The following is a 25,962-nucleotide window of genomic DNA, read 5'->3' as shown; positions in this document are numbered from 1 at the left end:
GATCAAATACTCTACAGTTGAAAGAAGGAAGTGTGAAGAGAGAACTTGAGTGCTAGATGGAAGTAAATGAAAAATAACCCAACCAACCTAGCAAATTTGTTTCAGGACAGGGGGTGCTTGACTAAGGAGAGTTGCGTTCATAGAATTTTGGAAATTGAGGGCTTACAAATAGTGAAGGTAACTCTTCTGCTTTATTTCTTTGTGTTCCATACAACTAGGAATCATTGACCTCGAGCTGCAATTATAAATACTAGTTGCTACCAATATTTTCTAATGGGAATTTTGGATTTCATTCATCTCATGTTGGTATGAGAATAAGAAGATTGTCCATTGTTAAGAACTCATTAAGTTAGTTGTGTCAGTTATGAACCTCTAAACTCAGAATTGTGAAAATGAATCACAGAAATGTTTAAAATGCTTAAGTGTTTGAAGAATATAGGAATGAAAAGCAATACACAACAGGTTATATACTATGAATAACAATATAAAATTTATATATTTGTAGAAAGATGGAAAAGTACAGTAAAAATTTATTGTGCTTAGCAATGGTATTTGGTCAGTTATTTAATTTTTTTTACTCTTTTGGGATGTTGATTATTTTCTTACTGATTTGGAACTACTCATTGTATTGCAATATTAAGTTGTGGTGAATCTACATTGAAGATAATAAATGCCGTTTGGAGAAGACAGAAGAAAATGAGATGGAAGTATTTTACATTTCAGTCTTTATTTTCCTTTTTTCTGCTAACTAACGCAATATAATGAATGCACTTGGATAAAGATGGAGTACTTTGGTCTTTTCCAAGTGCCTCCTGGTTCTGTGGTCATGGCAGTAGCTGTAGGGTCAGAGAAACTTTAAGTGGGGACACTTTGGGAGATTCTTCAGGCCAATGTCATGGTTAAGAAAATTACGGCCCTTCTGTCTCCTCCTCTTCCCTCTATAGGTGGGAGCTCATGGATCCCTTAGCTTTAGGGGGGTTGTGAGAAGAGGGCTAGTCTATCAATCCCAAGCAGAAGATCCTAGAAAGACCCTGTTATATCCAGCCACAGAGTAATTTTCATTTTAGGGAGTGATATTCTCATACCACTAAAGGGTTGCATTGTGGGAACGGACCACTGCCACTACAGTTGGGCCTCTTTCATTGAAGCTAAGAACAGATAGCTGCTGATGCCTGTCCTTTTTGTACCCATACTTCCTTGTTCAAATAAGAGTAATAAAATAACTTCAGTGAAGCGATGAGGCAGAGAGATTTGTTTGGCTGTTTCTGGGGTTACTTGCCTGGATATTTGTTATTCCTAAGGTGGGAGATCTTTAGTCCTTGGGATGAACTTTCCACAGTTGACAGCCAGGTATTAAGAGATGGCAAGTGGAGGTCTGAAGGTTTTTCAGGGAGAGTAAAGTGACCTAGTTGTTCTGTTGTTTCACCCAGAATTCTGACTTCTTGAAGGATTGAAATGACAAGGATACATTTTAGATTTTTTTTTTTTTTTTTTTTTTTTTTTTTTTTTGCGGTATGTGGGTATCTCACTGTTGTGGCCTCTCCCGTTGTGGAGCACAGGCTCCGGACGCGCAGGCTCAACGGCCATGGCTCACGGGCCCAGCCGCTCCGCGGCACGTGGGATCTTCCTGGACCAGGGCACGAACCCGTGTCCCCTGCATTGGCAGGCGGACTCTCAACCACTGCGCCACCAGGGAAGCCCCATTTTAGATTTTGTAGTAGTGCAGTCCTGAGGTCACCCTCACTTAAGAGAGAAGGCCTTTATCCGGGGGACATTATTCAAAGAAGGGACTTATCTGAAAGCAAGCTTAAGACACAGGTTTAGTGCCACCTATGTTATGAAGATTTTTCTACCCCAGCCCACAGTCTTTTTTCCTTCTCCAAATACAATATTATGTCTACCCTTCATTCTTTTTCTACTACGTAAAAGTATTGAACTTTTTACTAACTCTGTGATCATTGTAGATTGAGACAGTATTTCAAATGTCTTTCAAATCTCCCACAGCGACCATGCAGTGCTAGGGCCCTGTTAGGAATTTAATAAATACTTGCTGCCGAGGTGAAGAGAAATCCAGTTCTGGGACCTGCCAGTCTCAAAACTGGTTTCTTTCAATATAATAAAAAAAGAAGCAGGGCTTCCCTGGTGGCGCAGTGGTTGAGAGTCCGCCTGCCGATGCAGGGGATACGGGTTCGTGCCCCGGTCTGGGAGGATCCCGCGTGCCGCGGAGCGGCTGGGCCCGTGAGCCGTGGCCGCTGGGCCTGCGCGTCCGGAGCCTGTGCTCTGCAGCGGGGGTGGCCACAGCAGTGAGAGGCCCGCATACCGCAAAAAAAAAAAAAAAAAAAAAAAAAAAAAAAAAGAAGCAGACTCACAGATATAGAGAACAAATTAGTGGTTATGGGGGTTGGGGGGGCATATAGGGGTGGTGGGATGGGAGGTACAAACTATTGGGTGTAAGATAAGCTACAAGGATGTACTGTACAACGTGGGAAATATAGCCAATATTTTGTAATAACTGTAAGTGGAATGTAACCTTTAAAAATTGTATAAATATACAGTGGAGAAAAGATAGCCTCTTCAATAAGTGGTGCTGGGAAAGCTGGACAGGTACATGTAAAAGTATGAGATTAGAACACTCCCTAACACCATACACAAAAATAAGCTCAAAATGGATTAAAGACCTAAATGTAAGGTCAGAAACTATCAAACTCTTAGAGGAAAACATAGGCAGAACACCCTATGACATAAATCACAGCAAGATCCTTTTGACCCACCTCCTAGAGAAATGGAAGTAAAAACAAAAATAAACAACTGGGACCTAATGAAACTTAAAAGCTTCTGCACAGCAAAGGAAACCATAAACAAGACCAAAAGACAACCCTCAGAATGGGAGAAAATATTTGCAAATGAAGCAACTGACAAAGGATTAATCTCCAAAATTTACAAGCAGCTCAATAACAAAAAAACAACCCAGTCCAAAAATGGGCAGAAGACCCAAATAGACATTTCTCCAAAGAAGATATACAGATTTCCAACAAACACATGAAAGAATGTTCATCATTAATCATTAGAGAAATGCAAATCAAAACTACAATGAGGTATCATCTCACACCGGTCAGAATGGCCATTATCAAAAAATCTAGAAACAATAAATGCTGGAGAGAGTGTGGAGAAAAGGGAAGCCTCTTGCACTGCTGGTGGGAATGTGAATTGGTACAGCCACTATGGAGAACAGTATGGAGGTTCCTTAAAAAACTACAAATAGAACAACCATATGACCCAGCAATCCCACTACTGGGCATATACCCTGAGAAAACCATAATTCAAAAAGAGTCATGTACCAAAATGTTCATTGCAGCTCTATTTACAATAGCCCAGAGATGGAAACAACCTAAGTGTCCATCATCGGATGAATGGATAAAGAAGATGTGGCACATATATACAATGGAATATTACTCAGACATAAAAAGAAACGAAATTGAGCTATTTGTAATGAGGTGGATAGCCCTAGAGTCTGTCATACAGAGTGAAGTAAGTCAGAAAGAGAAAGACAAATACCGTATGCTAACACATATATATGGAATTTAAGAAAAAAAATGTCATGAAGAACCTAGGGGTAAAACAGGAATAAAGACACAGACCTACTTGAGAATGGACTTGAGGATATGGGGAGGGGGAAGGGTAAGCTGTGAAAAAGCGAGAGAGAGGCATGGACATATACACACTACCAAAGAAGGTAGATAGCTAGTGGGAAGCAGCCCCATAGCACAGGGAGATCAGCTCGGTGCTTTGTGACTGCCTGGAGGGGTGGGATAGGGAGGGTGGGAGCGAGGGAGACGCAAGAGGGAAGGGATATGGGAACAGATGTATATGTATAACTGATTCACTTTGTTATAAAGCAGAAACTAACACACCATTGTGAAGCAATTATACTCCAATAAAGTTGTTAAAAAAAAAACTACAATGAGATATCATCTCACACCGGTCAGAATGGCCATCATCAAAAAATCTAGAAACAATAAATGCTGGAGAGGGTGTGGAGAAAAGGGAACACTCTTGCACTGTTGGTGGGAATGTAAATTGATACAGCCACTATGGAGAACAGTATGGAGGTTCCTTAAAGAACTACAAATAGAACTACCGTACAACCCAGCAATTCCACTACTGGGCATATACCCTGAGCAAACCATAATTCAAAAAGAGTCATGTACCAATATGTTCATTGCAGCTCTATTTACAATAGCCAGGACATGGAAGCAACTTAAGTGTCCATCAACAGATGAATGGATAAAGAAGATGTGGACATATATACAATGGAATATTACTCCGCCATAAAAAGAAACGAAATTGAGTTATTTGTAGTGAGGTGGATGGACCTAGAGTCTGTCATACAGAGTGAAGTAAGTCAGAAGGAGAAAAACAGATACAGTATGCTAACACATATATATGGAATCTAAGAAGAAAAAAAAAAAGGTCATGAAGAACCTAGGGGTAAGACGGGAATAAAGACACAGACCTACTAGAGAATGGACTTGAGGATATGGGGAGGGGGAAGAGTAAGCTGGGACAAAGTGAGAGAGTGGCATGGACATATATACACTACCACAAACGTAAAACAGATAGCTAGTGGGAAGCAGCCGCGTAGCACAGGGAGATCAGCTTGGTGCTTTGTGACCACCTGGAGGGGTGGGATAGGGAGGGTGGGAGGGAGGGAGGGAGACACAAGAGGGAAGAGATATGGGAACATATGTATATGTATAACTGATTCACTTTGTTATAAAGCAGAAACTAACACACCATTGTAAAGCAATAAAGATGTTTAAAAAATTTAAAAATTAATTAAAAATAAGAAAAAGAAAGACTGGTTTCTTTCAGAATAATAATTCTTCTCCTCATTGGATATGACATAGGTTCCAGTTGGCCTTGCTTATCTTTACCTGCATTTCAAAATTTCTCTTGTAGTTTCTTTCTCCTCCTGTTCCTTGGAAACTATTCAAACAGCAATTTCTATGGTATACAATGCATGGATATACATATATGATATGAATAAATATGGGAAATAAATCTCTTTGTAGTTCACAGTGTGAAGTGGAGAAACCAAATAGAAAATCTAATTTCATCTGTCAAAGTCAAATATAGGCTGTTGCCTGTTTTCTCTGGAAAAATCTGCTACAAAAAACCAGGGGCAGGACCCAAATGATGTTGATTAACCCCTAGCTGGGCTTACAGTGGGAATGGACTGTGAACATTTATACTGGGCAGAGACCCAAAGATCAGTGACCTGCAGTGGCGGCTCTTTGGGTAAGCTGCAGCCAGGTGGACAGTGGAGCCTAGGCTGTGGCTTAGATAGACTTGGATACCTGATGGGTGGGGCTATAGCATGTTTTCCTACTGAGAAATTAAATAGAATTTTAAATTAAAATATTAAGTTGTCTAATTATAAATATAGGGAAAACTGTACTTATGAGTATCATAAATAACTATAGTAAAATAAAAAATAAAAACAATTGGGTTCAGTTAGTATCCTCATTGTATTCAAGTATTCCTAATTACTATATTTACATCAGAATTTAAGACCTGAAAGGGACATTAGATATTATCTAGGAATAGAACAAAAGTCTGAAGAGTAAGCTGTACACCAAAATGTTAACAGTAGTTATCTCTAAATGGTGGGAGTATTTTTATCAGCATTTTCTGTTTTTTTTTCTATTTTAAATATATTTATTTATGTAATAAAACATTATAAGAATACTTCTCATGGTGAATACTGAAATACTGATCCTTGTCAATAAAGATGACATCTATTACTGCATTAAGTAGCAGCGTTACTAAAAGGGAAAAAAAAGTCTTCTAGTACAATCCTTTTAACAGTGGAGTTATAGACCAAGAGAGATACGTGATGTTTAAAATCCATTTAAATGGAATACATCATAGAATTTAAAGCTGTTTTCTCATAAATATTTCTTAGGTAAATTAACAAAAACTGGTGAAGAATTTCTTTTCTGTGTGAAAATCATAGTTAATAATAGCAATTTCATTTTATAATAGAAATGTATGGGTCAAAAGGTACAAATTTACAGCTATAAAATGAATGTCATGGGGATACGATGTACAGCATGGTGACTATAGTTAATAATACTGTATTGCATATTTGAAAGTAGCTAGGTGGGTGGATTGTGAAAGATCACAGCAGGAGAAGAAAATTTGTAACTGTGTATGGTGATAGATGTTAACTAGATTTATTGTGGTGATCATTTTTTTAAATAAATTTATTTATTTGTTTATTTATTTATTTTTGGCTGAGTTGGGTCTTTGTTGCTGTGCGAGGGCTTTCTCTAGTTGCAGCGAGTGGTGGCTACTCTTCGTTGAGGTGCGTGGGCTTCTCATTGCTGTGGCTTCTCTTGTTGTGGAGCACGGGCTCTAGACACGCGGGCTCAGTAGTTGTGGCTCGTGGGCTCCAGAGCGCAGACTCAGTAGTTGCGGCGCATGGGCTTAGTTGCTCCGCGGCATGTGGGATCTTCCTGGACCAGGACTCAAACCCATGTCCCCTGCATTGGCAGGCGGATTCTTAACCACTGCACCACCACGGAAGCCCTGTGGTGATCATTTTGTGGTATATAGAAATGTTGAATCATTATGTTATATACCTGAAACTAATATGTCAGTTATACCTCAATTTTTTAAAAAGCCTGGGAAAAAAGAGAAATGTTTGAAGCCTTTCTGTGGGAAAGTATTAAGGGTTAAGAACTTCATGTATTTTATTGGCTAGGTAACCTCTCTCTCCGTTACATGATTTTCATACTTATAGAAGGGAAAGAATGATCCCTAGGCCTTAGCAAAACCGATAAGACATGAAGAAAGAGTTTAAATTTTTTTTTACGTTAATGGTTTCTGAAGATTTTTTAGAAATGAATATTTAATAGGATGGAAGGTAGAAGTTTCTTAAAAGGTATCTATGTGAAGTTGGGGCATATTAACTATGGTGTCTGTATTCGGATATCTGTTTTCCAAAAGTCCATGGTTCTTTTAAAGTACATGGGAGTACCAGAGAGAATGTTAACTCTTTTGAGTACTCCTTATACCAAAACATGGAAAAAAATAAAGTGTAGTAACAACAACAACAAAAACTAGCACAGTAAAATGCTTACTTTGTGCCATTGTTCTTAAAGTTTTACATGTATTTACACAGTTAATTCTCTCAAAAACCCTGTGAGTTTTAGGTGCTTTTTAATCTCCATTTCACAGGTGAGGAAACTGAGGGAAGGTTACTTGCCCCAGGAACTAGGTTTAGAATCTGTTAAGTTGCGAAGCCTGTGTTCTTAACCATTAGACTATAACTGTAGCTGTTTAGAGGAAGGCAAATTATTCTAAGCCCTTTCCCCAACTCCAGGCCCCATTGTTATATTTTGTACATGAATACTCTCTTCAAATAATAGGCCCTGAACCCTAGTTTTCTGTACTGCTGCCACAAGTTTGGAGATAGGATGGGTCAGTAGATCCACAAGTAGTACCAGCTGTACCTCACGGTCTCTGTGTGATGAGAAGTAACAGTAAGTACAACTCTGGGCTACTTGAGGTTTTCCTAAGCAGCTAACAGAGTTAGTGAAAACATATGTTTGAACAGTTTCCAGAGTTGTCTAGAATTATTTTCCAGTTTAAAGATGCCTACTAACACACGGTTTTTGGATTTTATTTATTTATTTATTTATTTTTTCCGGTACGCGGGCCTCTCACTGTTGTGGCCTCTCCCGTTGCGGAGCACAGGCTCCGGACGCGCAGACTCAGCGGCCATGGCTCACGGGCCCAGCCGCTCCGCGGCATGTGGGATCTTCCCGGACCGGGGCACGAACCCGTGTCCCCTGCATCGGCAGGCAGACTCTCAACCACTGCGCCACCAGGGAAGCCCAGATTTATTTATTTATTTTTTTTTTTTTTTTTTTTTTTTTTTTTTTTTTTTGTGGTACGCGGGCCTCTCACTGTTGTGGCCTCTCCCGTTGCGGAGCACAGGCTCCGGATGCGCAGGCTCAGCAGCCATGGCTCACGGGCCCAGCCGCTCCGCGGCATATGGGATCCTCCCAGACCGGGGCACGAACCCATATCCCCTGCATCGGCAGGCGGACTCTCAACCACTGCGCCACCAGGGAGGCCCCCAGATTTATTTTTAACTAACATTTTTCCCTCCTTAAAATGTCCTTCTTCTCACTTATCAACAATTTTTTTTAATAGTTATTTATATTGGCTGCTTCAGGTCTTAGTTGCAGTATGTGGGATCTTCGTTGCGGTATGCAGGATCTTTTTTAGTTGCGGCATGCTTGTGGGATCTAGTTCCCTGACTAGGGATCGAACTTGAGGCCCCTGCATTGGGAGCGTGGAGTCTTACCCACTGGACCACTAGGGAAGTTCCAATAATTTCTGATACCTGTATTTGAAATCAATATTTATTTCATCATTTTGAACCCTTTTTCATCCTAAATGGAAATCGCAGGGTTTTTTTGTTGTTGTTATGAGTCTACTTGGGGCTCAGAGAACATAGTATATAATAGAAAGAACTACAGAGCTACCAAAAACAAGCAAACAAACCAAAAAATCTATCAGTGAAAAGTTCCTTTAGGAAAATACAGCACAACCATTATTCTTGGACCTTAAACAGTCATCATGAAATCTCCAGAGACATAGTTGATTCTAACTGCTTTTGAGAAGGGTATGTCTGCTAAATGTCACTGATATCAGGGAAGTCCATTCCTTGAGATTTATCTTGTAGATCTTCTTTTTAAAAAATAGACTTGGGCCTCCCTGGTGGCGCAGTGGTTGAGAGTCCGCCTGCCGATGCAGGGGATACGGGTTCGTGCCCCGGTCTGGGAGGATCCCATATGCCGCGGAGCGGCTGGGCCCGTGAGCCATGGCCGCTGAGCCTGCGCATCCGGAGCCTGTGCTCCGCAACGGGAGAGGCCACAACAGTGAGAGGCCCGCGTACCGCAAAAAAAAAAAAAAAAAAAAAATAGACTTTATTTGTTAGAGCAGTTTTAGGTTTACAGAAAAATTGAGCACAAAGTGCAGAGAGATCTCGTATACCTCCTGCCCCCAAACTATCAACATTGCACACTATTGTGGTACATTCATTGCAGGTGGTGAACCTACATTGACTGATATATCATCTAATGTCCATAGTTTATATTAGGGTTCATTTTTGGTTTTGTTCTTTCTTGGGTTTGACAAATGTATAGTGACATGTGTACACCATTATAGTAGCATAGAGAGTAGTTTCAGTGCCCTAAAAATCCTCTGCACTCCACCTGTCACCTGTCCCTCCGCCAACTCCTCCCAATCACTGATCTTTTTACTGTCTTCATAGTTTTACCTTTTCCAGAAATTCATATGGTTGGAATCATACAGTAAGTAGCCTTTTCAGATTGGCTTCTTTCACTTAGCAATGTGCATTTAAGTTTCCTCCATGTTTTTTCATGGCATGATAGCTCATTTCTTTTTAGCACTGAGTAATATCCTGTCATCTGGATGTACCACAGTTTACACATTCACCTACTGAAGGACACCTTGGTTGCTTCCAAGTTTTGACAATTATGAGTAAAGCTTCTGTAAACATCTGTGTGCAGCTTTTTGTGTGGATATGTTTTCAGCCCCTTTGGGTAAATACCAAGGAGCATGCTTGCCACATTGTATGTTAAGAATGATATGTTTAAATGGAATATTACTCAGCCATAAAAAGAAACAAAATTGAGTTATTTGTAGTAAGGTGGATGGACCTAGAGTCTGTCATACAGAGTGAAGTAAGTCAGAAAGAGAAAAACAAATACCGTATGCTAACACATATATATGGAATCTAAAAAAAAAAAAAAAAAAAGGTTCTGAAGAACCTAGGGGCAGGACAAGAATAAAGACGCAGACGTAGAGAATGGACTTGAGGACACGGGGAGGAGGGGGAAGGGTAAGCTGGGATGAAGTGAGAGGGTGGCATGGACATATATACACTACCAAACGTAAAATAGATAGCTAGTGGGAAGCAACTGCATAGCACAGGGAGATCAGCTTGGTGCTTTGTGACCACCTAGAGGGATGGGATAGGGAGGGTGGGAGGGAGACACAAGAGGGAGGAGATACGGGGATATATGTATATGTATAGCTGATTCACTTTGTTATAAAGCAGAAACTAACACACCATTGTAAAGCAATTTTACTCCAATAAAGATGTTAAAAGAGAAAAGAATAATATGTTTAGTTTTATAAATAAAAACACAAAAAAACTGGCAAAATGTCTTCCAAAGTGTCTGTACCATTCTGCATTCCCATCAACAATGAATGAGATTTCCTATTGCTCCATATCCTTGTCAGCATTTGGTGTTGTCAGTGTGTTGGATTTTGGCCATTCTAACAGGTGTGTGGTGGTATCTCCTTGTTTTAATTTGCAACCCTAATGACATATGATATTGAACATCAAAGATTCTGGTTCCTATATTCAGTTGCCCTTAGGAAATGAGTATTGCTACGGATTTTGGTTTGGGCTTCAGGTGTTGTGAGTCCCAATACAGAAGCATCCAGTGGACTGTCCCCTATCTAGCGAACCCTTAAAAAGACTGGAAGTGCTGTGTCACATAAAATTAACCTGTCTATTGAATGCTTTCTTCTATTTATATTCCAGAAAAAATAAAGTTACACTGCTCATCTCTCCTCCTGAACTGGACCCTCTAGCTTTTAATTGCCTTTTGGTGATTTATTTTAGCCTTCAAACTGTTCCTGGTATTCATATTGAGCTGTTTCCGTCTGCTTCATTATAATACCACAGTCAGAGTGAACCACGGTGTCATCTGGCTCTGTTGTGCTCTATTTAGGGCTGTGGTTTTTCCTAGAATTTATGATGAGCTAAGCCTCACAGTTCTTTTTTTTTTTTTTTTTTTTTTTTTTTTTTTTTTTTTTTTTTTTTTTTTTTTTTGCGTTACGCGGGCTTCTCACTGCTGTGGCCTCTCCCATTGCGGAGCACAGGCTCCTGGATGCGCAGGCTCAGCGGCCATGGCGCACGGACCCAGCCGCTCCGCGGCATGTGGGATCTTCCCAGACCGGGGCACGAACCCGCATCCCCTGCATCGGCAGGCGGACTCTCAACCACTGCGCCACCAGGGAAGCCCAAGCCTCACAGTTCTTGAAGAATGGAATCTTAACTTTCTACCAGTTCCACGTTTGGAGCCTACTAGTTTTGCTTGTTCACATCTTTTACTGTTGAGTGAAAATGGTATCTTCAAAGATGTTTTTCATAAAACCTCCAGGGATTATTTGAATTTGGATAAAGTCATGGGCAGAGTAACATTCTGTTGTCTTCCTTTACAATCCACTGAGCTCATTCTGCTGTGTGAGTGGTGGGAAGAAATAACACTTTCACTAGATGTGATCTTGCTCTGTCTGCACCTCTGTTTCCACTTCCTGCTGGAGCACTAGTAAGAAAGGTTGAGTTTTGGGGAACATTTCCAACTAGTAAATGGGTGGCAGCCAACTCAAGTGGTCTGGTAAAGAGAAATAACCTCTCCTTCCTTCAGTCCCTGGGAATTTTACCAAGACAGATGTCAGGAGGCAAAGAGAACTCTGCCCAGTTTTCAGTTTTGCTAATATAGAGGTGAATGAATGGCGAGTACAGAGCTGGGAGGGAGATTGGGGAAGGGGGTGGGAATGGTCCAAGGTCCAAATCTTTCGCCACTCCCTGGGTTATTTTGGCCCTATGCCTGAATATTAGAAGCACTAAAAAACAAACGAAACATAATAGTTCATTGGTCAAGAAGCATAACTATAGCTGCTAAAACAGAATAGGGTAGTATAGTCGTAGGTCAGCAACTGCTGTCTTCGTTCCCGTGGTCCCTAGTTACGTGTGTTATCTCACTTAATCTTCACAACAAACCTGTGATATAGTTACAAAATATCCACTTTACTGGGAAAGAAACTGAGGCTTACAAATTTTAAGTAAAATTTTGTGGGACCATACAAATTTGTATGGTCCCACGGCTATGAACCATAAGAACAATATTCCAATTTGGAACCAATTTGGAACTGTATCAGGAGATTCACAGAATTTAAGGGAAAGTAGAAAAATGAGCAGGAAACCATGGGGCCCTAGGTAGCAGGGAAGCCAGGCAAAGCCATATCACAGAATAGTCTGATTTGAGCACCACACTTGGCACTTGTACGTTCAGGATGTAGTACTGATGGACTCTTGATGCCAACAAGGAGAATTTATACTTTGTTTTTGTGTCTTTCTTTGAAAATTCAAGTGCAGGCACCTAGTTGGCGGGCCTCATTTCACATGTTCGTGTTCTAGCCAACAGGAGGTGGAGGGGGTTTCCTGAACTATTTGGCTTCCATCGGGGAGGGTTGGGCCCTGCTTCCAACCAAGACTGACACAATCAGGTTCCCCCCTCAGATAGGAAGAGTATTTGGATGCTGAGCAGCAGCAATACAAAGGGTAAATGCCCACCATACCAGCTGTGTATGCAGATGTCCATGTGGCATTCTGCTGAGGACTGGTTCAGCTGGAAGCTCTGCCTTCCCCATAAGCCAGGCTGTTTTGTCCTGAGCCTGGGGTCTGCCTGACAGAGTCCAACAGGGCTTTCAGATACTACACAAAGTTTAGGGGTTTTCATAGGAGGACCTCTGGCTGTTTCTGATTCATTAAAGCTGACCACTACAGAGATGAGTGACAGTGGAAGCAGTCAGCTGTTAGGATCAGTCTGAAGAGGCAGAATGTAGAAAAGGGCCCCATAGGGAAAACTCCTCCCTAATTTCTGGGCTTAACTGATTCTCAGTGTGGTCTCTTGAGACCCTGAATTTGTGTGACATGTTACTGGGCAGTATTTCATTGTAGCTTTACCTGATTAACCATATTAAACTTTTATTTATTTATTTTTTTGGTAATGGGAAGGAAAAAGAATTAATGTACATGGTTTTTCTTTACTAATTTGCTTGAGTGTCTTTGCCTTTCTCCCAGACTCTTTTTGCCTTAAGGTTAGGGACCATATATATCAATTTTGTGTCTTTAATGTCTAGCCTTGTGCCCGGCATACAGTAAGCACTTTGAAAAATATTTGACTGACTAACTGAATGAATGAATTTTCCTTAGCAATCTTCTTTTTTTTAAGGTTTCAATATTTTATTCAAATTTTATTTTTAAGTGATGTTAATTATAGCATTTGAAGGGGAGGAACTAATTCCACACAAAATGGAAGACTCTAAAACGTACCCATTAAACTGCTAAAAAATAAACTGAGAGGCGAGAATACAACAGAAGTTCAGTTTAGATTCTGAGTGTTGTCCCCATGTGATTACAGTTACAGAGACTCTTCCCAGCTTGCAGCTGGAGCTCTTAGGAGCTATTTCATACTCTGGTGCAAGGGCAAAAAAACACAACATGAGAAAAAGCACAATTAAGTCCTGAATTACTGGCTTCATCACATCTGCCTTCTCCACCCCAAAATGGCACAAAAGAAACAGCTACCACACCCTGCAGACTACTTTTGGTATAAAAGAGGTGATGGATTGGGGTGGAAAAAGTCCCTGCCTAAAAAAGTCCCTTTCAGATGAGTTTGTATACACCATCAAAGAGCCTCTCCTCAATCAGGGTAGGAAACCAAGGTTCAATTCTCAGGAAGTCACAATTTCATGCATTTACTCAATACGAATTTACAAACTACAAAGTGCCTGCAAATTATCAACTTCCACTTGCAGCCATTTCTAGGTAAAAAAGAAACCTGACATCTCTAGAGGGGCCAGCAAGCTCCCCCTCAAGTCTACAGCTGAAAGGACCTTTTTTGAAATTGGGTTTCTTCTGTACCTCTGCAAGGGTAGCACCCTAAAGCTGAATCATCTTTAACCTGGAAGTCTAACATGATATTTAGCGATACTTGCATCCCAGACATACAACATTAAAAGGTACACTAGGGCTTCCCTGGTGGCGCAGTGGTTGAGAGTCCGCCTGCCGATGCAGGGGACACGGGTTTGTGCCCCGGTCCGGGAAGATCCCACATGCCGCGGAGTGGCTGGGCCCGTGAGCCATGGCTGCTGAGCCTGCGTGTCCAGAGCCTGTGCTCCACAACGGGAGAGGCCACAACAGTGAGAGGCCCACACACCACAAAAAAAAAAAGAAAAAAAAAAAAGGTACACTAAATTCTGAAGGTAGCTATGCTGCAAAATAGTTTAAAATTAAATGATTCTACAGTATTCATTTATGCTTGAAACTCCAGTCCTAGACCAAGCTTGTGGCCACCAGTGTTGACATTCTTGCCATCCAGCAGAACTGACAGTGTCAGTCTGATACCTGGCTTTAGGGTCTGAGTATATCCTAACCCTATTCACTTTAGCCAAGAAGCAGGCATCAGGGTCGATCTGGTACTTGGCTGTTGTTCTGAGGTGAGTGTTACTGTTTCCTGCTGTCCAGGCCAGATTAACAGCAGTCTCCAACTTGTTCACTTTCTGATAAATGGAGCTGCCAGACTCTGTCCCATCATTTACATTAGTGTGAAGCTGGAACTCATCTGTCTTGTAGCCAACTGCAAAGTTGCTCTGGGTCACTCGAGACTTTGCGGTCTCAAAATTCACCTGGTAGCCAACCAGCCAGCCCTCATAACCCAGCACCAGAGCACCCCGGATGGAAGGCCCGGCAATGTTGAAATCGACATCACAACCCAGGTTGATATGTTCCCACTTGTACCCTGTCTTGATTTTAGCATTTTTTCCCCAGTGTTTGGTGAGAAGGATGAACCGAAGGTCAGCTTCAGGCCACGTGCAAGCTGATCTTCCACGGTAATCTCCGTGCGTAGTGTGTTGTCAGTGTTCCATTTCTCCATAAACGTTAGACCATATTTGGTCCATCTGTACTTGCTTTCCAGACTGCCCGTCACTTTGGTGGTCTCGGTGTTGGCTGAACCTGAGCTTGTAAATTCCAGTCCATTCTCGGATTTTGTTTTCAAATCAAGTTTTATTAAGCCAAATCCATAGCCCTTGGTGAAGACATCCCTGGCAGATTTGCCAAGATCAACATATGTGGGAGGCACAGCCATCTTCTGCTCGGAAGCGGTGGCAGTCAGCAATCTTTTTTTGAAACTGAATTGATTCTCATAAAACAGTGGGGAATTTATAGTCATGGATGTTTGAAACATTTTATATTATTTTAGGTTAATGGGCTTCCCTGGTGGCGCCATGGTTGAGGGTCCGCCTGCCGATGCAGGGGACATGGGTTTGTGCCCCGGTCTGGGAAGATCCCACATGCCACAGAGCGGCTGGGCCCGTGAGCCATGGCCGCTGGGCCTGCGTGTCCGGAGCCTGTGCTCCACAACGGGAGAGGCCACAACAATGAGAGGCCCGCGTACCGAAAAAAAAAAAAAAAAAAACTAGTGGGGAATTTATAGTCATGGATGTTTGAAACATTTTATATTATTTTAGGTTAAAAAATAATTCAAAAGCTGCTGTGGGAAGAAGGACCAGAGTGACATGCTCTCTATTTTTATTGTTTTAGGTGTTCCAGGATTTGGGGACTGAAGTACTGTCTGGAGCTGCCAGAGGCTACAACATATGCCTTTTTGCCTATGGGCAGACAGGCTCTGGCAAGACATACACCATGCTGGGCACCCCAGTGAGTATTGGGATTGGAATGCAGTATCTTCCTAAAGCCACAGGAAGCCTGAACCTTGCATTGTCCTTGCCACTGAGAGAGGATGTGAGTTTCATAGTCAGTCAACTTCAGTAAGATTTAATGGGTCCTATTCTATATTAAGAATGCGTTTCTTCAGAGTCACAGACTTAGAGAACAAATTTATGGTTACCAGGGGGGGAAGGGTGGGGTGAGGAATAGTTAGGGAGTTTGGGATTGACATGTACACAGTGCTATATTTAAAATGGATAACCAACAAGGACCTACTGTATAGCACAGGGAACTCTGCTCAGTATTATGTAACAACCTAAATGGGAAAAGAATTTGAAAAAGAATAGATACATGTATATCTATAACTGAATCACTCTGCTGTACACCTGCAACTCACACAATATTGTTAATCAGCTATATAACTTTTTATTAAAAAAAAGTTAAGGGCTTCCCTGGTGGCGCAGTGGTTGAGAGTCCGCCTGCCGATGCAGGGGACACGGGTTCGTGCCCCGATCCCGGAAGATCCCACGTGCCGCGGAGCGGCTGGGCCCGCGAGCCATGGCCGCGGAGCCTGTGTGTCCGGAGCCTGTGCTCCGCAATGGGAGAGGCCACAGCAGTGAGAGGCCCGCGTACAGCAAAAAAAATAAATAAATAAATAAATAAATAAAAGTTAAAAAAAACAATGTTTCTCAGCATTTTATTTGAAAGGTAAACTTTGAATAATTAGCCCCTCTTTATTACATCCTGAAGAATCTTAGAATTTTATAATTCCCTTTGATGACACAGACCTTGTCAGTCCTTCTGAATTTCTCATATCATTTCCAAGTTCATCACCTGTAGCTTTTTAACACCTTTGGTGTAGACAAATCCCAGACTGGGTGTTAAGTGCTGGCTAAGGCCATGTGGATATGGGGCTATGTGTGTGTTCGATCTGAGTGTTCAGAAAGAAGCAGGAGAACCAGCTACTGGGATGGGAGCTTTCAAAAGTGTGTAGGACTTATGAGAGCCTTCCTTTATCATGGAAAATTGAGAGGGTAGAGTTCCTTAAGAATAACTCTTTGTTTTAGGCTTAGAAGTACCCTGGTGAGATGAACTGGTAGGGCAGGTGACAAGTAACACCGCACAGGGACATTCTCTAGGATGTTATTCCTCCTGAAAGATTATCCCTGCTGCCGTGGGCCCAGATCATTGCTTACTACGTCCATGTTTAGCCTGATTTTATAGATCTTAAATTAAAAGAAGAAAATGCCCAATAACCCAGGGGTGTAAAGCCCTTAACCTGAGTATAAGTTAGCACTGGATCCAAGATGAAAAAAGAAGCCACTTCTCTCTAAATGTGTGTTTTGAACACCCATGTACTCTAGTCCTCCTGTGTGTGCAGGGTTAGGAGATAGGGTTCTGGGAGGGACCACCATGGTAAAGTGAATTCATCCAAGAAGGATGTAACCTTCTCTGCATGAAAGTATGTACCTGGGTTTGCTAGCTTCTTCTCTCTTCCTTCTTATGGTGGTGATCTGCCTCTCATCTGGTACATTCCTCCCATGAGGGTCTCCTGAGAGCACTGGCAAATAGAGTCTTCCACATACCGCCGGGGAAACTGCCTGAAGTGAAGAGGCTAACGCAAGGAGCCCATCCCTGCTGAGGGTGGGCCCTGGGTGTTGGGGTGAGAGCATCACCGTGACTGACCAGTAATGCTTTCTTCTCTTCTGTTCTCCAGGCCTCTGTTGGGCTGACACCACGGATATGTGAGGTATAGACTCTCTTTTGACTGGATCCCCTCAAAGTAGGTCTTCTTTGTACACTCCCTTCAGTGAAACTCCAACCCTCTGGTTTGTGCAGGGTCTCTTTGTCAGGGAGGAAAACTGTGCCCCACTGCCTTCCTCCTGCAGAGTAAAAGTAAGGTAAGAACCTGTCAGGCTCTGCGGCCTGAAGTGTTTCTGTTTCCACTCCAGAGCTGTCCTCTCCGCTTCCAGAGTTGCCCAGAGGAATGGAGAAAAGCCACAGCAGAAATATCTTGCAGTACAAGATGAAAAACTTACTTAGGTTTTAGGTTGTAGGAAACTTAGTTCCTATCCTCAGGCTTAACAAGCTGGCGTCTCCTGTGGACCAGCTTCCCCTGGCTAGCTGGTTTCCTTTCTTTTATTTTCTGTACAGTTTCATACTAGCTTTTGGGATTTCTGTTCCAGCCCCCTCCTGGGTTGTCCTCCAGGTCAGTAGTTCCCAAACTCTAGTTCCTAGACTAGTGCTGGCTACCCCAACGTGACGTTTTCACCAGTCTGAACTGTAAATGTTGGTGGAAGGTTACCAATTGCCCTTAATTCTCTGTATTCTTTTTTGTTTTTGTTTTTGGTGTTCAATGTCCTTGTTTAAAAACATGAGACATAATTCACATACCATAAAATTCACACTTTTAAAGAATATATTTCAATGAGATATGTGTGTATATATATATATATATTTTTTATATTTACAAGGTTGTTCAACCATCATCGCTATCTAATTACATAACATTTTCATTACCCTAAAAAGAATAACTGTCTGTCTGGGGTTTTTTTGTTTTGTTTTTTATAAATCTATTTATTTATTTATTTTTGGCTGCATTGGGTCTTTGTTGCTGTGCGCGGTCTTTCTCTAGTTGCGGCGAGCGGGGGCTGCTCTTCATTGCGGTGCATGAGCTTCTCATTGTGGTGGCTTCTCTTGTTGTGGAGCACAGGCTCTAGGTGCGCAGGCTTCAGTAGTTGGGGCTCGCGGGCTCTAGAGCACAGGCTCAGTAGTTGCTCCGCGGCATGTGGGATCTTCCCGGACCAGGGCTTGAACCCGTGTCCCCTGCATTGGCAGGTGGATTCTTAACCGCTGCGCCACCAGGGAAGCCCAACTGTATGTTTTTAAAATTAAATGAATGTGAACACTATTTTTACATTTTTTAAGTTTATAAAGTAAAAATTTGCAAACCTCTATGTGTATAAACATATACATATATGTTAGGTGTTCTGTTGTCCATGAAATCTGGGAACCACTATTCTAAGAGATATCTGGAGTTCCTGTGTCCAAATATGAGAAGATTAAGGAGAAAAATTTTATAAGAAGAGTGTGCAGAGAGCAGCTTTGAACTGGAGCCTTTTTTTCTGACTGCTGGCTCCACAGGCAAGCATCTGTGTTCCAGTGAGGAAGACCTTTCTGTGAGAAGTCTGCTTTCTTATTTAACAAAATATTTACTGATTTTAATTAAGAATTGTAGCTGTGTTATTATTTTAAAAAGGCATAAAATGCCAGTAGATACCAATAAGACAGCATATCTTAAACAGAATCCCAGTGTATAAGACAGATAAAATGAGAACTGTGCTAGTTAAATTAGGGGTGGGGAGCAGACCCTTCTCACTTAGCTTCCTGTGTTGCTCAGCATGGCCCTTGAGATGCCTTCAGTGAATAATAGAGCTCAAAGATCACATTTGAAAACCACTTCAAGAAACATGCTTGTAGACTCTATGCTATGGGGGCCTGATCGAGGCACAGGCTGGTGGCAGCCTAAACCCATGCTGAAATAGCCTCTTGAAGGCTAAACTTGAATCAGCACTGACACTGTAAACCTGAAACTGTGGAGTAATGACAGCCAATGCTCAAAACCCTATTGTACACATGCAGAACGAGACTCAAGGGGGAAACCTGGCGTGACCAAGGTCTTAGACTGTCAGAGGTAGAACTAGAACTAGGACCGTCTGATTCTTGGCTTAGTGTTTTTCCCACATTTTTTCAAGATCTAATTATATGCCTTTTTCTACATGTCTCTAGCTTCCTGGAAATCTATAATGAACGAGTGCGGGATCTGCTGAAACAGTCTGATCAAAAAAAGACCTATAATCTGCGGGTCAGGGAGCACCCAGAGATGGGGCCCTATGTACAAGGTGAGCCACAGTGGTCCTGGAGGTCTGAGACCAAACTGAAGCCTGGGCAGCTCTCCTGACGGTCGCTGATTCATTCAACAACATATAATGAATACTTACTATGTGCCAGCTACTGGTATTAGATGCCAAATAGGTACCAATAAATAGAAAAGGCAGTCTTATCCTCCCAGGCAAGGTTATACTCTTGTGGGGGTGAGTCAGAAAAGAAGCACTACTTACAGTTGTGATAAAGGCTAATAAAAAGATAAATAGGGCTTCCCTGGTGGCGCAGTGGTTGAGAGTCTGCCTGCTGATGCAGGGGACGTGGGTTTGTGCCCCAGTCCGGGAGGATACCACGTGCCGTGGAGCAGCTGGGCCCGTGAGCCATGGCCGGTGAGCCTGCGCGTCCGGAGCCTGTGCTCTGCAACGGGAGAGGCCATGGCAGTGAGAGGCCTGTGTACCGCAAAAAAAAAAAAAAAAGATAAATAGATACAGTGATGGCAAAGAACACTGGGTGGTGTAGGCAACCCATCTGCATAGCATGGTCAGGAAAGCTTTCCTGAGGAGGTAACATTTTAAGCTGAACCTGGAGGGGATACAGGAGCCAGTTGTGTGAAGGATGGCGTAGCAAGGGGAAGAGTGTTTCAGGTTGAGGGAGCGGCATGGGCTAGAGCCCTGAGTGAAGGGCTTGGTGGTATCAAGGGGGCCAGTGTGTCTAAAGCATGGTGAGTGAGGGGGAAAGTGACATGGAATAGGGTTGGGTCTGTGGTGCCAGGTCCAGCAGGGCTGGGACTGATTTCCAGGTCAGCCAGTCTTCTTTTCGGGGTACTTTCTGTTCCGGTGGTGGTGATAGTTGGGAACAAGGGGAGATGTAAGACATGGAGCAGGGTCTACTTGCTGCTTCCTCATCAAGCACTGATACTTGGTGTTTGGTTCCATCTGTCTTATTCCATTAGGCTAAGTCTTGCTATTAAGTAGAAACTGTTGGGTTCTTTTGTGGGGGAAGCTTATTTAAATCTTGACAAGGAGAGGGACATGAAAGATCAAGAGCTGGTCTCTTCTCTGATCAGGGCATGGCTAATGGCTGACTCAGTAGGTGTGCCAGTCACTGATTCTGCTGAGTCTTTTCCCAAATGTTCCATCGTAATTGGCAGCCTGGAAACAATGATGAAAATACCGTTTACTTTGCTAGGAGCCCGTTGGAGATTCCTCTGTAAAACTCTGTGGATATATAGTTCTGTGTAAAACAGTAATTTGAAGGCAGACCATGAGTGGATGCAGTAGTGCCACAGTTTCTCATATTTTAATTTATTTTTATCTTAATGTGCTTTCTGGGTGTGGGGGGCGGGTAGGGGGAGTAACTAGAGGAGACCTCAGATGTAGTCCTGATGTCTTCGTTGCACAGAAAATGAAATGAAGTCTGGCAGAAGTTAAGGGATGTTCCCAAAGTTGCACAGCCGGTTGGGGCAGGGTTGGAACTGGGAACCTTTTCTAGGACTGGAAGAGAAGAATGGGACAGAATCCTGTACATGGAGGAGACCTATGATCATAGATTCTTTGATTGGCATAGTACCTGAAACCCTGAGAATTCACACAGGGTCGTACAGCTTGGGTCATATACCCAGTGACAGGATCAGACTTAAATATCAGGGCTCTTTTGGATACCTTCATGAGTGAACCCTTGTGGAGAGGAAGGATGCTTGGTAAGAAATAATTCTAAACCAGCAAAAAGTCTCTTAGGTCCTTTGGGTTACGTGTTTCTTAAAGTTGGTCTGGACTTTCTCAAATCATTACAAATACAGGTGGACATTTCTCTTATTTCCTAGTAAAGGAGCCGTAAGCTCACATAGTATAGAGCCAGGCTTGGAAGCCGAGACCCTGAATAGTCACTCTGAACTTATTCCCATTACTACCCTCTGATGGCATTACAGCAAACTTTTTATTTTTAAAAATGTTTGCTTTCTTTATTCATTTAGTATTTATATTACCTACCAGTCTGTCTGTCTATCTTTCTCTATCTTCGGCTCATATATTCTGTGAATACGATTCCAAAGCAGAAAGTGGTTTCTGCTTTGAAACCAATTCTACGGGAATTTATTGAGTACTTGCTGGATGCCTATACTATTCAGATTGCCATGGGGAAATATGAAAGATACAAGGCCTTTAAAGAACTTGTAGTTCCAGTTTAGAACTATAAGCCTGAACTTGATAGCTGCCTAAATCCAAGAAAAGAAAAGGGGTAGCCTCTTACTTTTCATTAAAAAGTTTATGAATTAGATGACAGATTAAGTTGAAATCTGAAATGTACAGGGCCCTGCCCAAAGCACACATAAAAGCCCAGTGGTTACAGGGTCTAAAGTGATATTTAAGTGAGACAAAGACACTATCGTATTTTTGCTTTGGTCTTTATCTTAATACACAGGGATGGGTACAAAGCAGGAGGTTGTTGGAAGAGGGTAGTTGGGACTCTGAAAAAAATTATTTTGTATTTTCTTTGTACTCATTCTGCACATAACAGGAGTATTTTTGTGTGTTTGTTTTTTTAATTCTTACACCTTTTTTTCCTTGCCTTTCTACACTGACTAGGACCTCTAGTACCATATGAAATAAGAGTGGTAACAGTATTTAGTTTTGTTCCCGGGGAAAGCTTCAACATTTTACTATGGTGTTTGCAGTAGCATTTGTTGTTAATAGATACTCTTTATCACACACTTCTCAAACTATCTGTGAGGAAGGACCGGTTTTTAAAAAAATTTCCAATCCGTGGCAAACAAATACTTTGATAAAATAAAGATGAATTACTAGAAAAAAAAGAAAAAGACATCTTAATTATAAGCCCCAATTCTTCTTTATTAGATTCAAAAGATATAAAATCTGTCACATTGTTGTAAAGGTTTCTGTACCTGTCTCATTGCACATCGGTAACTGTTTGAGAACTGGCTCCGGTCTGTGCAGCAGCTTTGAGAAGCACTGCCTTAGCAGGTTAAGGGAATTCTCTTTTTATCTTAGTTTTCTAAGAGTTTTTATTTTTTAATTTTGAAAGAAACTTTTGAAAAAGTTGCAAATATAGTATAAGGAACTTTTTTTATTTTTATATTTTTTTTATTTTTGGCTGCATTGGGTCTTCATTGCTGTGCGCGGGCTTTCTCTGGTTGCGGCGAGCAGGGGCTACTCTTTGTCACGGTGCATGGGCTTCTCACTGCGGTAGCTTCTCTTGTTGCGGAGCATGGGCTCTAGGCGTGCACACTTCAGTAGTTGTGGCATGAGGGTTCAGTAGTTGTGGCTCGCGGGCTCTGGAGCGCGGGCTCAGCAGTTGTGGCGCATGGGCTTAGTTGCTCCGCGGCATGTGGGATCTTCCCCGACCAGGGTTCGAACCCGTGTCCCCTGCATTGGCAGGCAGATTCTTAACCACTGCACCACCAGGGAAGTCCCTAAAGAACATTTTTACTTGAACCATTTGAGAGTAAATTGCCAACCTAATGACCCTTATCCCCTGATTATTTTAGGGTGTTTTTCTTTCAAGCAAGAATGTTCTCCTGTATAGTTACAACACAACCATCCAAATCAGAAAATTAACTTTGACGCATTACTACCATCTGATCCTTAGAACCCATTTAAGTTTCACTAATTGTCCCAGTAATTGTCCATTTGAGAGTTAAAGGTTGCCTTTGGTTAGGGTGTCTCTCTAGTGTTCTCCAGTCTGGAAGGCTCCTTGGTCTCTCTTGACTGTCATGAACTTGACACCATTAAGTGGTGCACAATTTTGATATGTCCCATTACTCATGATTTTTAATTTCCTCACTTAAGGTCATATCTGCCAGGCTTCTTCACTCTGAAATTGCTGTTTTCCTTTTGTAATCAACAAGTGTTTTTTGTGGGTGTGGTCCTGTGAAACCATGTGTGTGTCCTATCCTCATCTGACTTTCAATTTATTTATTTATTTATTTATTTATGTTGGCATAGACTCATGGTTTCTTATTTTATTGAACGAGTCGCCTTCTGTTACTACTATTTTTTATTTTGATGCTCCAATTATTCCAGATTTAGCCAATGGAATCCACTTCAGGTGTGTTCCTGTGACATTTTGGCATATCACCATCATTCTTTGAGCACTTCCTTGCTTTCTGACAGGAGATGTTCGAGGTTCATCTGCTTTCCCTGCCTCAGTCTTTGAATCAGCCATTTCTCCCAGGAGCCCTGGTTCTTCTTTTTTTTTTTTTTTAATTGAAGTATAGTTGATTTACAATGTTGTGCTAATTTCTCCTGTACAGCAAAGCGCTTCAGCTATACATATATATATATATATATATATATATATATACACACACATTCTTTTCTTTAATAGTCTTTTCCATTTTGGTTTATCTCAGGATATTGAATATAGTTCCCTGTGCTAGATAGTAGGACCTTGTTGTTTATCCATTCTATATGTAATCTGGTCCTTTTTATTGGAGAGAAGTTTTTGGAAGCCAAGATCTAAGTGCTAGGTATGCTCATTGCTTTTGAGATGCTGCAACTCCTAGTCCTTCTGAGTGGACGGAGCTAATATATGTTCACACCAGTACTTCCAACTGCAGTCCAACACGACAGGGTTCATTCTGGATTTCTCCCTTTCCAGATTTGTAATTCCTTTATCCAAAGGTGGAAATGCTTCTTTGATTGGTCCCTCCACCCCCATGTGTAATTAGTCTCGTCATTGCTGTCCTCTCTCTTATGTGGATGCCCGCCTCACCTGACTGTGCCTTTCACCACAGGAAGCCATGCTCACCATGCCTGCATTCCAGCGCTCCGTGCAGGGCTGCCTCTCCCCACCCCTCGCTGTGCAGGTACCTTCCATATCCCTCTTGGTCTTGGTATTCTTTTGCTGGGCCCCTCCTCACGCCAACTTAGAAATCTTGTTCCACAGCCAGGCCCTCTGTGGGGATGCCTTTCTCTCCTTGTCGGGCCTCTGACTTCTCACGGCAGGCTGCCCCCACACATGGGCAGCCTGCTCACGTTCCCCGGGCTCCCATGCCCTGCACTGGGCTGCCTCCGTGGGGACGCTCTGCTCAGCCCGCCAGGCTCTGACTTTCTGTGCTGGGCTGCCACCTGTGTCATCCCCTCCTCACCCCACTCTCACGCCAGGCCTTCCCTCTGCGGGGACGCCCTCCTCATTCTTCTCAGGCTCTTCACCCTGACGTGGTTGCCTGCCTTGCAGGCTCTGCTCCACTTAAGGACTTTAGGACTAAATTGTTCACGAAAGGGAAATGGAACGGGTTCTAGGAATTTTTAAAAAAATATAAATAGCTGGGCTTCCCTGGTGGCGCAGTGGTTGGGAGTCCGCCTGCCGATGCAGGGGACACGGGTTCGTGCCCCGGTCCGGGAAGATCCCACATGCCACGGAGCGGCTGGGCCCGTGAGCCATGGCCGCTGAGCCTGCACCTCCGGAGCCTGTGCTCCACAATGGGAGAGGCCACAGCAGTGAGAGACCCGCGTACTGCAAAAAAAAAAAAAAAATATATATATATATATATATATATATATATATATAGCTATTGAATTTTTAAAAAATATTTATTTATTTATTTATTTTGGCTGCATCAGGTCTTAGTTGTGGCATGCAGGATCTTGTGTTGCAGCAGCCAGGCTCTTTGTTGTGGCGCATGGGCTTCTCTCTAGTTGTGGCACGTGGACTCCAGAGTGCGCGGGCTCAGTAGTTGCAGCGCGTGAGCTCCAGAGTGTGTGGGCTCTGTAGTTGCAGCATGCAGGCTCTCTAGTTGTGGCGTGTGGGCTCAGTAGTTGCAGCACGCAGACTTAGTTGCCCCGTGGCATGTGGGATCTTAGTTCCCCAACCAGGGATCGAACCCACATCCCCTGCATTGGAAGGCAGATTCTTAACCACTGGACCACCAGGGAAGTCCCTGAATTTTTTTAAATATTTGCTTTATATATGCTTGTCTATATTGTATGATTTGTGTCCTTTCTCCTGTGGTGAATTACACTGATTTTTGAATGCTATAGCAGTCTTGCATTCCTAGCATAGACCCAAGTTACTTGTGATATATTTTCCTTTGTATATATTGCAGAATTCAGATTTCCAGTGTTTTGTTGGGAGTTGTTGCATGTATGTTCAAGAGTGAAATTCTCCTCTAATTATCATCTTTCTTGTCCTGTTTTTCTTCCTCCTCCTCTTCTCTTCTTTATCCTTCTCTGATTCTCCATTTTCCTTTATCAGGGTTAAGTATAAAGGTTATGTTTGTTTCCTAAAATGAGTTGAGAGATGCTGCCTCTTTCTATTTTCTGAAAGATTTCTTGTAAGATTGGGGTTATTCCTCCTTAAATATTTAGTGGAATTTGCTGGCAAAGCCTTCTGAGTCTGGAGGATTTTTTGATGAGAAGGTTTAAGATTATAGATTTGATTTCTTTCAAATATTCTATTTTTTATTGCACTGATTTTTGGTAAATTGTATTTTT

General features: G+C 42.3%; 1 protein-coding gene and 1 pseudogene across 2 annotated transcripts in view; one reads left to right on the top strand and one right to left on the bottom strand.

Annotated features, from left to right (window-relative positions):
- Positions 1 to 25,962, top strand: part of STARD9 (StAR related lipid transfer domain containing 9) — a gene marked incomplete at both ends in the record, with an annotated part of 128,769 nt that overhangs the window by 46,288 nt on the left and 56,519 nt on the right. Inside the window, 4 exons of the mRNA XM_079700800.1 lie at positions 15,503 to 15,619; positions 17,346 to 17,378; positions 17,468 to 17,529; positions 19,418 to 19,530. Coding sequence (XP_079556926.1) covers positions 15,503 to 15,619; positions 17,346 to 17,378; positions 17,468 to 17,529; positions 19,418 to 19,530 — 325 coding nt within the window. The remainder of the gene's footprint in view (positions 1 to 15,502; positions 15,620 to 17,345; positions 17,379 to 17,467; positions 17,530 to 19,417; positions 19,531 to 25,962) is intronic.
- On the bottom strand, positions 13,932 to 15,347 carry LOC307050542 (non-selective voltage-gated ion channel VDAC1-like; annotated as a pseudogene). Its single transcript has one exon. The product of its transcript is annotated as a non-selective voltage-gated ion channel VDAC1-like (transcript).

This window comes from Hyperoodon ampullatus (assembly GCF_949752795.1).
Source record: "Hyperoodon ampullatus genome assembly, chromosome: 3".
In the NCBI taxonomy this organism is placed as follows: domain Eukaryota; kingdom Metazoa; phylum Chordata; class Mammalia; order Artiodactyla; family Ziphiidae; genus Hyperoodon; species Hyperoodon ampullatus.
This window is presented reverse-complemented; position numbering and strand designations above follow the sequence as displayed.